This window comes from Electrophorus electricus, chromosome 3, assembly GCF_013358815.1.
Source record: "Electrophorus electricus isolate fEleEle1 chromosome 3, fEleEle1.pri, whole genome shotgun sequence".
Lineage (NCBI taxonomy): Eukaryota > Metazoa > Chordata > Actinopteri > Gymnotiformes > Gymnotidae > Electrophorus > Electrophorus electricus.
The window spans coordinates 24,334,947-24,350,013 of record NC_049537.1 but is presented as its reverse complement, the minus strand read 5'-3'; the positions used below and the strand labels follow the sequence as shown (position 1 = coordinate 24,350,013).

Here is a 15,067-nt window from a genome sequence, read left to right as displayed (position 1 = left end):
GGGCCCCCAATGGCCCTGCCGGCTGGGTCAGAATGGGGGAGACTGCAGCTCAAGATGGATTATGCACTCAACCACAGGCACACAGAGCTTCTAACAGAGTGTTGCAAAAGCACTGCTTTGGATGGAGCTCCACTGTTCACTGTGGTGGAGTCAATAACACCTCCCTTAGAGCCACAGTCACCTTTGTAGAGAGGAGGCCATTAGACCCGGGGTAAGAAGCTCTGTTTCCATATCGCAAAAGCGTTCTGCTTTTGGCACATGGCAGGCCCTGATGCTCTCAGCCCTGACCCCCAGGCTACTGCTGGCTTGCGCTTACAGAGCAAAACTTCCTGTTTAAATGATGGAGGTCAAGTCCAGCTTCATGAGTGAACACAGATTTGTAGAGAGATGACATGAAACATTATTCCCAGTAAGTTTACTGAAAAGCTGTTGGCTACTAAAAGCTAGATATTTTATGATGACATGTTAACCTGGCAATGGGTTGGGACAAGTTAAACTGGAGCATTTTAATAAATTTCAAATGTTTCTCACTGATAGAACAGTATCAAAAGACAGAGACATGCATGTAAGGGAACTGCTGTCCAACAAAAGAAAGGGAGTAAGGTTGTTTTTCTTTTAATCATGGGCTGGGATAAGTATATAAGTAAATAAAAAAAAAACAACAACTCACTAGTCTTCACCTGAGGAACAGAACAAATACTGGAATAAACTATGCTATTTTGAAAGCTAGTATGCAGCAAGAAGCTAAACGTGTCTGGTCATCAGTTTTAGTGTCCTCCTCCCTTGTTTTTGACACATAGGTCAGTTACACAACTCCTTCACCTCATGAACACTGCGCAATGCCAGCTCCCAGCGCCCTATTACACCTGCTCAAATAAATTAAGTGAACACTTAAATCATACATTGGATCTGGATGAACGAAAGATTCAAGTTGAAAATCTTTGCCGATATAAACTGTGCACTTTGTTGAGAATGAAATGATGTAACCACGGTCATGGAAACCAAAAAAAACATCAAGCCACAGAGGGCTGGATTCAAAATCACACCAAAAATAAAAGTTAAAACTGAAATCACAGGCTGACCCAATTTGTGTGAATTTCAATCACAGCAACTCAATGCGACTCAGCAGTGTGTATGGCCCCCACATGGCTGTATACGTTCCTGAAATTGTATGGTCATCCTCTTGATAAGACTGCGGATCAGGGCATCAGTGATATCCTGGACAGTCTGTGATGCAACTTGGCAGCATCAGATGCACTGATGCATAATGTCTCAAAGGTTCTCAATTGGATTCATGTCTGGGGAACATGAGTGCACAGGTCCCACTACAGGACATCAGGCCCTCATTCCACCCACATGGAGTCTGTTTCGCTTACTTCCTAATTGGACAGATTAATATTCCTGAGGTTTAACTGACTTGGTGTTATACTGTTATGATTAAATGTTCCGTACATTTTTTTGGAGAAAATTTTCCTTTTCTTATACAAGCACTTTTGAATCCAATCCAGAATGAATCCCAGCCAGTGCGTCTTTTCCACCCATCTGAGCACCTGAGCCATATAACCAAGAACTGATTACTTGACTTTTGGAGGTTGTGTGCTGGAATGCCAATTTGGAGTTATCAGTCACCGAGTCCAGAACTGCTGGGTTGCAACATCACCTCCATGCTTCATGCCCCAACACAGAGGCCTCGTACCAGAAACAGGGTAATTCATCTGGGTCCCCACAAGCAGGTGGCACCGGCAGGCCCCTTTGCTCTGACCGGAGACACAAAAGCAGCAGGGTGTGCTCCCAGAATTCCAAAGTCCATTCCCACGAGCAGCAGAGCCACTGGAGGCCAGCCAGAACACCACAAGGGGAAGGAGCAATGGACAGGACTTCTTAATGCCGCTTACTAAACCAGCCACGTGTGTGCTTCAACTCAGCCAGGAGGAAACCTGACTCAAAAGCCCTGGCAGGGAGTGTGTGCTAATCCTGAAGCATCACAGACACTGGCACAACCTCAATGGCCTGGTTCGTATATACTAGTGAGCGTTGACAAGAACTAGCTCACTGAACTTCAGTCCACACTGAGCAAGATATTTTTTTGAATTTCAGTGGTTCAAGCATTTTGTAGCTTTTGTGGTCAAAAAAGTGAGCATTTATGACACACACATACACATACTCTGCATGAGTGAGTGTGTGAGTGAGAGTGTGTGTTTGTGTCTGTGTGAGACTGTGGTCACAGAACAGAGGACAGGCCTGGTGGTCAGAAACAGAAGAATGGTGCTGCTCTTTTTCCCAAGCTAAGAGCTCGAGGGGTGAGAGGTGACCACTTTCCCTGAGGTCTGGCTCCGGCGCTGGGGCCATAGTTGGACCCAGACAACCTTCCCAAGTCAGAGCAAATGTCCCACAGTGCACAAAGAGCACAGAACTCAAGGAAAGTGGAAAAAAGACTGAACACAAAAGCCTTCCAGAACTGCAAAACAAAACAAAACCAAAAAAAAAAAAAAAACCCAATCCTTGGCTATGCTAATTTAGTTCTGCACGACAGAAAATCATGCAGGCCTATAATCTCAGTGTCTTAGTTAAGAACCATGTCTGTGATGTTTGACTGCACATGTGAATACTCTGAAAAAAATAACATGACCACTGTCCTTGCCACCATTACTTACAAACAACATATACCATCATAGATGCACATCTGATTATTATACCACTGAGGCATGTAATGCATATATATAACATATAATGTTATATATATGCATTACATATGCATGGTATAGCTAAAAAAGATAATAAGATGAGGACATCACCTACATGCAGCCAAAACCAGTCAGGGAAAGAAAAGCTAGGAGCCTACACACACACACACACACACACACACACACACACACACACACATACACACACACATACACACACACATACACACACCAAACACAGCAATCTAGAGGATAAAGAGAGGAATGCATGCGCTCAGAGGTGTGTGTGTGTGTGTGTGTGTGTGTGTGAGTGTATATTTGTGTGTGTGCGTGTGTGTGTGTGTGTGTGTGTGTGTGTATATTTGTGTGTGTGTGTGTGTGTGTGTGTGTGTGTGTGTGTGTGTGTACAGGTTTTCTGTCACTAAATTTCGCTGTCTCCTGGATGAACAAACTTTTCTGTTGGCCTGACTATGACAGAATTAGAACTAATTAAACTCTTTTTAACATGACCTACATTAAACCTCACCAGGCATTGAACTCAAGTACCAAGTGACTTGTTCACAAGTGATACGTACTGGATATAATGCAAAAATTGCCATCCCAAGATTCCTTAACAGATTCTATGGAGCACTGGAACTCTCAGCAGAAAGTATCAACCTGCCAGCAAAGAACAGACTACAAAGAGAACAAAACACTTAAGTCTTTTATATACTGTTCCTTTTACAGTTTATATTGTGTCAGGTATTTGGCCTCCAGAAACAACAATATTGAGCTTTGACCCAGTATTTCCACACATGCGTGCGCGCGCGCACACACATACACGCACACACAAACTGGGTCTGTGTCTCCTTTCCCAATCAAGATGATGAAGATGGAGACATTGTGAGTTGGTAATGTGTGGATAGGTAATGTGACTTCATCAGTAAAGCCCTCTGAGGACATACTAGACTGGTAACACAAACTCTACATTCAGCACATACTCCTCCACCAATCCACACCTCCTCAATCTCCAGACGACAGGAATGCCCAGGGACAGAGCAACACCTGACCGCCTGCTGTAGCTGCCCTATGAGGTTGGTGAGAAGTTCAGAGTCATTATCCAGTTCCATGGTCAACAGAAGAGCCAAGTGCGCACACTTCAACCAAAACTTAGCCTGCCATCACACCCTAATACCATGGTGGCCATCAGACCCAAGTCCATATAAGACTCATTTCCAAAGGAACGGGTTGTGTTTGGCAACTAAGCAGACTGCAAACAGATGATTAAGTCATGGGTTCTGCATAAACTCCAATTTACTTTGTACCCATCAACGTGCCACCACCTGAACCACTAATCTTAAAAATCAACACAAGTACCCTGAAGAAAACCAAGCCAGAAAGACCGGTTTGCTAGAACATGTAGAGGATGTGGTGTAGTTACTGTTTTCACACAATTCTAAATGTAATGGAAACAAAACAAATAAACTCAGCAAATACGAAAACTATTATCCAGGTTAACTCGTACAAAATGAAAGCAAGTGATTACCGAAAATTATTAGGAATATGCATGTTCGTGCTTACTCTCCGGAATTTTATAGCTAGGGGACTGTAAAACCGTTAAAATAACATACTTATTAAATGCTTCGTTAAGTTGAAGTTTGCTTGTCCCGTTTGTTTTAATGACAGTTCTGTGAAGATGACAGCCTGACGCTTCGTGTTCTCTATCAAATCGTTGCGGGGCGTGAGAGGCGTGAGGGGGGCAAGACACAGCTCACAGATGGTCAGGACGTTGCGGGACATCTATCAAGTCTGACAGGACTTTTGCCCCCCAGAACGACCGGATTTGCATAACCTCAAACCAAACCGACGGATCACGCGTCTGCCCCATAACACGTTATGTGACATTCGCCTTTGAGTCTCATGTTTGTTTACGACTAGCTAGGGTAGCACTGACGATTTAAAATATGTATTAACGAAAATGCATGAACAAACGACATACATAAAGACAAGCCAATATCCCGACCCAAACGGAAACAAATAGCACTTACGTATTTTAACTTTTCTGTGGTCAAACCTCCCGGCGGTGTTCTGCAAGTTTTCCAGGCGCCCTTGGATCCTGTAAGTTCTTTCATATATCATTCCAGCCTGCATCTCCAGTTCAAAGAATATGTCGCTTGCATGTCGTGATAGATCAGAAAGCTGACGGAGAATGCTGCTGAGAGCATGACAGCAAACCTCTTCCAGGGATGAAAACAAAACAGATTTGCGAACTTTGCGACCGTCCACTATTATGAACTCATTTTCTTCCTCCGGACTACGATCGTCCCCTTTCAACCTGCACACCCTTCGCGGCTCTATGGACCGTTCGTGAAAAGGCATTTTTTTTCTTTCCAATAAGACTATACTCAGCCGAATCCCAGTTAAGTCTGTGAAAATCTAAACGGTGGCATAAAAGATCATAAATTGCTAATAAAAAGTCCAATTCAGTAAGGGTCCCGCCATATTTTTTTAAAAGATGCACCAGAAGCTAAGCTTCCCTCCGAGAGACGTTGCTGAAGTTGGTATTAGACAGGACATGCTTTGAAACAGGCAAGCCGAGTAGGAAAAGTGAGGGGAAACTATGCAGAAAACATGGAAACGCAAAGAGCAACCACCTGTAGAAACTGGGACTGGAGTCTCTCTAAAGCTGTGAGAAAGTTACCTGCTACAGTCGCAGGCTGTCTGTAAAACGCGGACTGGACTCTAGGATCGCAAATGGTTTGCTTAAAATAAAAGAGGTTTTGAATATTTCGTTGTGATACCTGTAACAGTTTCCCCTGTAATGCATATCAATTTAAAAACTGCAAGTAAATTATTCATAGTTAACAAATAGCTAAAACAATAAACAATTCGAGAAATGATTGTAGATAGTGACAATGTCAGTAAATATAATAAAGATGTGATTAACATGTAGGAAAACATTAGAATTAAAAATTATGTATTGTAAACACGTAAATCCAACTATATAAAAACAAATCCAACTATTTTAACGTCATATAATAAAATAAGTTGCATGCACCCCCTTGTGGGCTTCAGAATATGACAATTGTACTTCAGAACAAAAATGACCAGAACATAAAAACTACGCTTGAATGTCTGGCCTTCATCCAATGGTCAACAACTAAAGTATGTTGACCATTGTGTCGTCTCGTGTTTGAAACTGCTGAGTCGGCACTTCTGGTGGGATGTTCACAAAGTTACTCATTTCCCTGCTAACACACTGTCCTATCTGATACTTCCTATTTACACAAGGAAAACATGACCTCAAGCTGATCTGCAAGGTCTTTTTTTTTCCCAAAATGACAGGACTAAATGTTTGAGCTTGACATAGATTAAGTGTTTATAAATGTGAAATAGAAATGTGAAACTAAATAGATGCCACATCAAGGTACATTCACTAAATGCAATACACATTACGGAGACAGGCAATACGGATGAACATAAGTTTAATTAAGATTAAATATATGCTCAAAGACACTCATTCTCAAACTCATATAGATCATACAGGTCAAATCAATACAAAATGCTGTTTCTTCATGTCCTTATCATATGAAATTTAAATTTTTTCACTTTGTAAACAGGGAAAATATGCAATATACCGTTTAACTCACTTCTGCCTTTTACTAAAATTCCTTAGTCCAGCGTCATCAAGCCCAGTGTTGTTTTACTTTATAATGCTCTGACTTCCCATTATTAACAATCAGGGAAATAAGAGCGCAAGATAATGTGCGTTATCTTAAAGAACAGGTCTGTACAAACTTCAATGATGTTCTCTTTGGGTCGCTTTTGTGCGGCAGGTTCTGGCGGTGAGCGTATCATGACACTCTGTGCACTTGTGGACCATGTCACAGGTGCAGCCACGTACATGAACGAACAGATTTACATGAATGTACTTGCATGTGAACCCGTGTAGGACGGCTGAAAGCATAGAAGCCTGCTTTGAATCACACAGGCATACGCAAACACACAGGGAACTTATATTTCAATTGACCATAGCATAGTAACGCCATCAAACAGCAGTGGGGATGAATGTAGGCTTAGCGAACAGTGATGGGTCGTTACGAATGTAGGTTCAGTTAAAAGTTCTGATGAGGATAATGCATTCTTGCAACTTGGAAAAAAAAAACAGCTCGTAACATCACAATCGATAAATTCATAGCAGTGCTCACTGTAATGGTCTTCAAAGCTGCAAACAACCTTCTAAACAATACAGAAACAGTCAAAGCACTCCTAGATTCAAGGGTTGCTTTTGGTAATTAGTATAATTAGTCAGGCAGCCACTGTAATATAAAAGATTGTGAAGGACAGAAAACAATTTTTAATAAAGATAATTAATTGTTTTGTGGCAATTATAAAATTAGGAAATGAAAAGGCTGCTTATTTACAGTTTGTCTGAATGTGGCTTCCTAGAACTACAGACGTCAACAAAAGGTAACAGTGTGACAGACCAAAAAAGGCAAAAAGGTTTGAAAGTTTTTTTTATGCCACAATATAAAAAAGTCAATACTGCCAATATGAGATTGATGACAGAAAGAACTTAAAACAAATACCTTAAGTAACAGTGAATAGCTCAGCCAAGAAAAAAAAAAAAAAAAGCTCTTCCAAAAGGAGAAAAGATTGGCTGGGAAATGAGTAACATGTAATGACAGACACACCAAGAACCCTACTCTGCTAGGGATATTTATAAATATTTATTAAATGCTTTACACGCAATCCAACCACATTAGCAAATGTTGCAAAAACAAGGTCTTTCCAAGGCCTCCAGCAGCTTTGTCCAGATATGCTATCCCCACCCTTTCATCAGCAGAAAAGGCATGTCACATTCATCCTATTTATTGGGTTCTTTTTTCAGGAGCCACTGGGTGGCACATGCTATACGCTGCCATCGGCTGGTATTCTCAGTGGTGGCCTACGTGAGGAAGTCCTCTGGGAGCAAGGCATGTCAAGCCCCTTTTCCATTACCACCTGCAATTGAGTGGAACCAAAGCCACACCCCGGGCTCGGCGGTGCCGACCTGTCTACGCATGTTTCCACTGCAAACAAGAACACTAAAGGAGGCGTAATGCTTACCCGGGTCACAGAACGATGAGCAAGAGCTCAGATAAGTATAGTTAAAGATATCAGGGAAACGTTTGCATTAAACACGCCTGTGGACTTGCCGGCATGGAGGCAGTGTAACACACCAGTAACAATCAGCAGGGAAGCAGCTGAGTGAACGGTTCATTCTTGCGTTGGCAACAAGCCAAAACACATTAGGGATGCTGACAGCCTGAAAAATACGGTGCTATCCCAAAGGTTGTCATTCTTTTGTTCTGGAGTTTACATATGGAAACATCTGTTTGTTATATTTACCGCAAGTCTTTAATATGTGATTGATCACTATAGAGCTTAAATGTCGCCATTAAGCGCCTGTTTTTAAAATTTTTTTTTTTTTTAACATTCATGTTATGTAACACATGGATAGTAAAGAATAACTACCAAGCCAGAGCTGAACAGTAAAGAGACTAAAAACAGATATATTTTGTCCTTGCTTGCCAGAACTATGCAAGTATGCTTCAGGGGAAAAATAAACTATGCTATGTCCAACTAGGTTAACTTAGCCTCAGTGTAGGAGATCCAGAGTGGCATTCCAGTACCAGAAGAAAGGGAACAGACATGGCGCCAGGCAGTGGTGGAAAAGCAGTATTAGTTAGTCCCTTCAGCCTCTCCCTGCTGTGTCACATGGTTCCCTGCTGCGTCCGAACATGACCCGATAACCTGCCTCGTTTCTAGTTAGGACAAACAGCTTTATACATGGCCCGAGCACCTCTTTGGGTGACATTTGAAGATGAAGGATCAAGTCACACTGGTTAGAGAAGACAATACTATTAACAAGCACAAAGTCCTAGAGCACACCTTTCAGAGTGCAAAACAGAGGTGGCAAGGATACATAAGGGCCATATCGTCCTAAACTCCAACAGCATGAGACGCACCCCCACCACGCACCCGCACACACACTCGCACGGGTGTGCGCAAAACACACGCACACTCTCTCTCTCTCTCTCCCTCTCCCTTCCTCCCCTTCCTGCTCCAGTCTTGGCTCCAGGCTTATCTGGTGTAGTAGACTCTGTAATAGACACTCTTGGACCTCCAGAGTGAGTAGGAGTTGTCGAACTTGAGCAGGTAGATGCCGCGTCCAGGGTACTGGTGGCTGCCGGCATACACCTCCTCATGGCAGTCCCGCCGGTACACCGGCACTATCTCGTCCACCTGCGGCTTGCCTGCTACCTTCTTGGCCTTCTCCTCCTCGCTCTGTGGCTCTGCTGTGAGATAAGAGGGCCTGATTAACTCAACTCTGCTCACTTAAGCCATTAGTGTTAAGGAGAAATTACCTCAAATACAAACTGGCAAACAGGAATCTCGCATTCATGCGACGATGTCCTCTCGTGTCGGTTTCCCCCTTACCTTCCTCGTCCTCGTCTTCGTCGCTGGACTCGCTGACGTGGACGCTGACGGACGCGTTGGCCGTGTCCGTCCATTCAAAGAACACGCCAAAGCCGATGTCGTAGTGGTCGGTGGCGAACTCCCAGAAGAGGTATGAGCCCTCCTCGTGGGTGGGGACGCGGACAGTGACCACCTCGCCTCGGCCCACCGTGATCACAGAGTCCACATCCTGCCGAATCTTCTCCTTAAAGTCCTTTATCTGTGGGCGGGTCCACATGGAGGGGGCGGCTATCACCGGAGAGGAGTCTAGCGACCAGGAAGGCGGAGGGGAGAAAGCGAAGTTATGAGGAGGACTGAACAAGACAAATGGATCAAAAAAAAACAAGTTGTGCTGTGACACAAAAAAAGAAACAGACAACAGCTAAAAAATAACAATAAAAGCACATACAGGTTTCAAGTGTACTCAGTAAAAATGGCTAATAATCTCTCTCGAATACTGAATATCAATATGGGAGAGTCAAATCAAAAGTCTGACCAGTGGGGCCGTTCTCTGTGACCTCGTCGGCGGGCTCCAGGTCAGCCTCTCTCTCCACGCTGTCAGTGGTCGACTCCGCCTGGCCATTCACTGTGGGAGCATCCTCACCAACAGGGGTTGCTGAAACCTCGCTGGCCTCTAGCGTGGCGAGAACTACAGCATCTTCCTGCTGCTTCTGCAGGGCCGCCTGAGGCAAACAACACAGCAGGCACTACTAACTGAACTCTCGCTCACAGAAAACATGGGAAACGTACTACGCATCCTTTCATCTGAAAGCATGTCGGGAAAGAACCGGCTGTTAGAAGCTTCTGATCAGAGCTTTAAGCCGAATGGCGACCGGGTGCACACTCTTCTGTAAATCTGCCAAGGTATCAGGGCCGTGGTGTGTGCGTGTTGGGCGGGGGTGTTGCCGTACCTGTTGCTGGGCCAGCTGCACCTGGTACAGCTGCTGCATGTACTGCTGGTAGTGCTGCTCCTGCAGCTGTCTGATGAGGATGAGCTGCTGCTCGGAGCTGTCAGGGTACTGCTGCGCCGCGTACTGCTGGAACTGCACTGCTGTCTGAGCGTTCAGAGCTGCCATGATCTGTTGCCTGCGGGTGGCAGAGGGGTTGTGGGTCACGTGATCAAATGAGAGAGGGTTAGTCAATAAAGCCATAAAGCCCCCACCCCCAAAAAAGACTCTTCCCACTGATTTTTACACTATTTCGTTGCGTAAATAAAATCAATGCTAAGGATAATATCAGTCAATATCGTGACTGAAGGTTCCTTTGTGTAGAAATCAATATAGGCACAAAAAACATTTAGAACTTTAACAGCGGTTCTCTGTCATCAGTGACCGTGTTGTTGCCCTATTGATCGCCAGGCTCTGGCCTTTAATCCCATCATCATCATCATCATCCTTAACAGCAATCAGTCACATCTAAGGATCTGCTTCATTTCCACTCTGATAGCCAATCAATAGCACCAGTGAGTTCAGGTGAGTCGTAAGGTCTAAACTCACTGACTCAATCAGGTCAAGAACAAACCTGCTGTGTGCATGTCACTGTGCTTTAACCCAAGGCATGCAGCACACTACCCATAAACTCCCACACCCCTCTGCCACTCACTTCTGCTGCTCCACACGGAGTCTCTCCTCCTCTGCATACCGCCGCTCCTCCTCATCCCTCCTCAGCCTCTCCTGCTCTTCCCGCCGACGCCTCTCCTCCTCCTGCCGCTGACGCTCGCGCTCCTCTTCTTCTCGGCGCTGCCGCGCTTCTTCCTCTCTTCTGCCATACGTACGCGCATGCGCGGGCGCGCACAATGTGTTTCATTATTTACAAGGCAGGAGTGATCTAGCATAACCACCGCCAGCCCCACATCAGTGCAGTTACAACATACAGGCCTGGCAGATGATCCAATACAGAGGTATTAACATTCTGAGAACAATCAAAGAAAACCTATATTCCCAACTACTGTTTTCAAACATCAGTAGTGTCACAAAGGGGTCAAAAAGTCAAGTCCAGGAAGAACAAAAACCTGAACTTTGAGGACACTTTATTGCCCCAAGCACCTCCCCTGTCACACACAAACAGCAGCCAGGAGTTAAAAGCCAAAGGGCACAGACCCTGGCCAATGGGAGCGAGACACACTGCCTACTGTCTCACTCCTCCTGTTCTGGGGACCTGACTCAGAAACCAGCAAGGCTACGAGCTCTTCCCACCTGTGCAGGACAGGCAATGGCAGACAGATGGGAAGGCCTCACCTCTTCCTCTCCTGCTCCTCCTTTTCAATCTTGTGTGATGCGACGAATGGTGCGAATAAGCTACAGCATTTATTCAACAGCTTGACAAACTCAACCATGGCCTCATCCTTCTCCATATTCCCCAGAGATGCCCATTCTTTCCTGGAATGAGGACAGTTAACAGTTATGTGGTTAAGTGCTGCAGAGTTTAAATGAATACACTGTGCATCTTTGTTACGGCAGGGGGTCGAACGTGAGTTTTTTGGTTGTTTTTTTGTTTTTTTTTAAACTGCACTAGACAGATGACATACAAGCAGCAAATATGCACATTAGGCTCAGTTAATAATTAAAATCATTTGTCTCAGGACATACACTGAATGAAGAATGGAAAAACAGGGTCAAGGAGTAGTAAATCAATGTCTAGGAAGAAATTACATTAAAAACGGGTTCTAAGCTGTGTGCACAAGACACTATTGCAAGCCACTTATTTTGCTCTAGTTGTCCATAGCACATAAGCCACATACCTAAACACATAAACAGCCATTACTAGACAGTTCGCTAAGCACAAGGCAACAGGCTGAAAGGTGTGCTCAGGCTAATGAGAGGCGGGCCCATGCTAATGAGCCTACCTGCGGTCATTTCCCAGCACGTCGAAGAAGCCCACCTCCGGAGAGGCATCTGGGTTGTAGGGCCCCTGCAGCACCTGCTTATAAAGGGCCACCAGACGGAGCTTCTCCTCATAGGTCGGGTGGAAGGCCTTGCCATCTTTTTCTGTAGCCATACAGACAAGAGCACATCTTTCATTAAAATTCACTAAAAAGAGCTAGTCAGCGTGAATTCTGCAAGTGAAAACAAGGACAGTACAACAGCTATATTCTTATACAGGTGAGGTTGAAACAAGGTAAAAACAGCTCATAGCATTGGGTGAAGCTACTAGAACTCCACTGACTCTAAAGCCACTCTTTGTTAGACGCCAACATGTACATCAAGTCATGGAACTATCGATGCAGCCAAGAACATTAAGTTGTAAGTGAACACATAGCTAATGGTACAATGAACATCTTAAACTCACCACTAGAAAGTTAAAAGGTTCCACATTAGCTATTGTAAACACTGCATTTCACCGCTGGCACAACAACAAGCAATTTACAATACTGCTATACACATGTGCTTGGTGGAATACAATGTTTGAATTTTAAGATTTTTGTAGAAGGAACGGGCACCATCCGGTGCAGAGCACCTATAAACTGCAAGCTGCAGGGATCATAAGCTGTAAGGAGCTCGTCAGCACCTAAGGCAATACACAGACCCACTTCCTGCAGACCATGAGAGTCCTAACTGTGAAGACAACGTTGCGCAAAGCACCTAAATCTTGTCGTCATCACACCCACTCTGCTGGCTCTAGCGACTCCACACGACACCTCCAGCCTGAGCTGCAGCTCTGCCGTGTGTGTCAGACCTGACCCTGAAGTCTAACGTAGCGACTACAGCGGCCTCCAAATGCGCCTCGGGTACTGGCGTGATCTTAAAACCGCAACGCAGGAAAACAGAAACGTAAAGTTGCCAGGTACTGGAAGACATGCTTGGCTAAAAAAATATATCACAGAACTAGTTAGGTGGGATAGCTAGCTACCAAAGCACGCTAGCTAGCCAGCTGTAGCTAGCTACCCAAGACTGGTGCATTAACGCTAGAAACTGTTATCATATACATCAGTCTTTATAATAGGCGGGTTATAGAAATCGGCGAACAAATCGCAGGTACCTTTAAAGAATTTCAGCGCCAGGCCGTAAAGCTCAACTAAAGGAAACCCCCAGATCCTCTCCACCGAGGTCTTGGCATTTTCGCCCCTCTCCGCGCCGTCCCCGCCGGCGGCGCTCTGCTCCTCTGACCGGGGGCTGGACGGCTCCGCCTGCTCCTGCTCTCCCTCGGAATCCGGGCTCAACGTTAAGCCGTCGATGGAAACTTCGAGACGGCTTGAATTTCCACTGTTGAGGTCGCCGCTCCGAACCTCAGTCGCCATCATGCAGAATGTCAGCTGAAGCAGCCACGTACTTACTTCCGTTTCACTTCTGCCAGAATCCTTCCGCTTCTTCTTCTTCTTCTTCTTGAGAAGAAATGGCGTACTGCAAAGACTATTAGAATAGCGCCATCTAACGTGAACGAAAATTAGTGAAACCAAAATAAAGCCAGAGTTTTCTAACACAAACCCTTTGTTGATTTTGATTATTTAAAAAATATTCAAGTCCACCCCACATGAAGAGCTGAGTTAAAGTGGTTCATTGGTGGATTCATAACTTTAGTTATAGTCCTTGTGAATTCTAGAAATAACACATGCATCGTATTGTCCGTAAAAGCTTTCTCCCAATACATTGTTCTTGACTGTAGACTCTCTGAATTGTCTTCTTGTTGCTTGTTTTACGTTGTAAGTCCCATACTAATTCTACAACCACTGATATCAGTGTTTAGTGTAATTTCTATATTGGCGGATCAATAACAAGTGTACTAACAGTCTAGACTACGTGAAAATACATATGTTGACGGTTGCTATATAACCACAAGTAAATTTTCGAGGGAAGATTACATATATTTGCAAATATAAATTACACCAGCAGAGGGAGCTACAGGCATTGCCACTGACAGATTCAAATACGCTTCGAATAGTGACGTTATCTTAAAGATAGTGCCTGGAAGAAGTGGATGGGACTATATAATTTAAAAGTAATTAACAAATAATTATTTTAATAACAATTTAAAATGTAAAAAGATAACATGTCTCCGGCCCTGTAAAATACTCATTTTACGGTAAACAAGATTTTACACATCCAAAGCAGGTTTAAAGTACTATTTAATAACATTTAATCTCTTCACAAGTGTAAATGAATATTCTTAAAGGCTTAACGTATCGGTCAGACCTGTATTTATATTACTTATATATTATTATTATTCACTTGTGGAATTTATATCTGAAAAATATTTGATTGAAAATATTCGATCCAGTGGCAACCCAGGACCGACTGGAGGGATTATATCTCACAGTAGGATCTGGAATCAGCTCTGGAATCTGTGTCAGGGAATAAAGAAGTCTGATCTGATCTTCTTAGCCTGTCATCACCACAAGCCTCGCCAGGAATGTGTGTTGTGTTCTGAACTGATCTGTAAGTGTACACTTAAAGAAGCACTAAGCGATGTTTAAGTTTCCTTCCCGATATGACGGCTCAAAACGGCATGTAGGAACATCGATAGTCAGTACAACCTTCGATACCCATTGATAAAGGCAGAGCCAGCATTGGCATTTTCCACACGGAGAGCACCAGTGAAGGAAAAGTGATTTTAGAGTTATATTTGTTTTCTGCTCGAATTTGTTCTTATTTCGTTGTTGCTTAGCTATCTACCTAATACATACGATATCGTCTTTTGACGCTAGAATACACGCTGACTGTATTTAGCATTAGCTACTAAACTTACCCAAGGTAGCTAACTAAGATAGCTAGTTAACCATCTATTTACAAAGCAATCATTCTAGTAACCGGCACATCACCATACCATCCTTTTTTTCTTTTCTTTGTGTGTGTGTGTGTGTGTGTGTGTGTGTGTGTGTGTGTGTGTGTGTGTGTGTGTGTGTGTGTGTGTGTGTGTGTGTGTGTGCGCGCGCGCGCGCCTGCCTTTAATAGTGTTTGAATCCAAAT

The 15,067-nt window shown here is 44.0% G+C and overlaps 1 protein-coding gene across 2 annotated transcripts; it reads right to left on the bottom strand.

The window, feature by feature from the left end:
* Positions 1-6,131: 6,131 nt before the first annotated feature.
* acbd3 (acyl-Coenzyme A binding domain containing 3) lies at positions 6,132-13,571 on the bottom strand. Of its 2 annotated transcripts, none has more exons than XM_026998963.2 (8): positions 13,143-13,571; positions 12,010-12,151; positions 11,402-11,542; positions 10,767-10,925; positions 10,076-10,250; positions 9,661-9,847; positions 9,147-9,431; positions 6,132-9,004 (listed from the first exon to the last, which is right to left on the bottom strand). In XM_026998963.2, the coding sequence occupies exons 1-8, from the start codon at positions 13,402-13,404 to the stop codon at positions 8,790-8,792; spliced, it is 1,566 nt and encodes a 521-aa protein (XP_026854764.2). In that variant the 5' UTR covers positions 13,405-13,571; the 3' UTR covers positions 6,132-8,789. The 2 variants fall into 2 exon arrangements, with proteins under 2 accessions (XP_026854764.2, XP_035380480.1); XM_035524587.1 differs by having other exon boundaries at positions 6,132-9,001.
* Between the last annotated feature and the right edge of the window lie 1,496 nt (positions 13,572-15,067).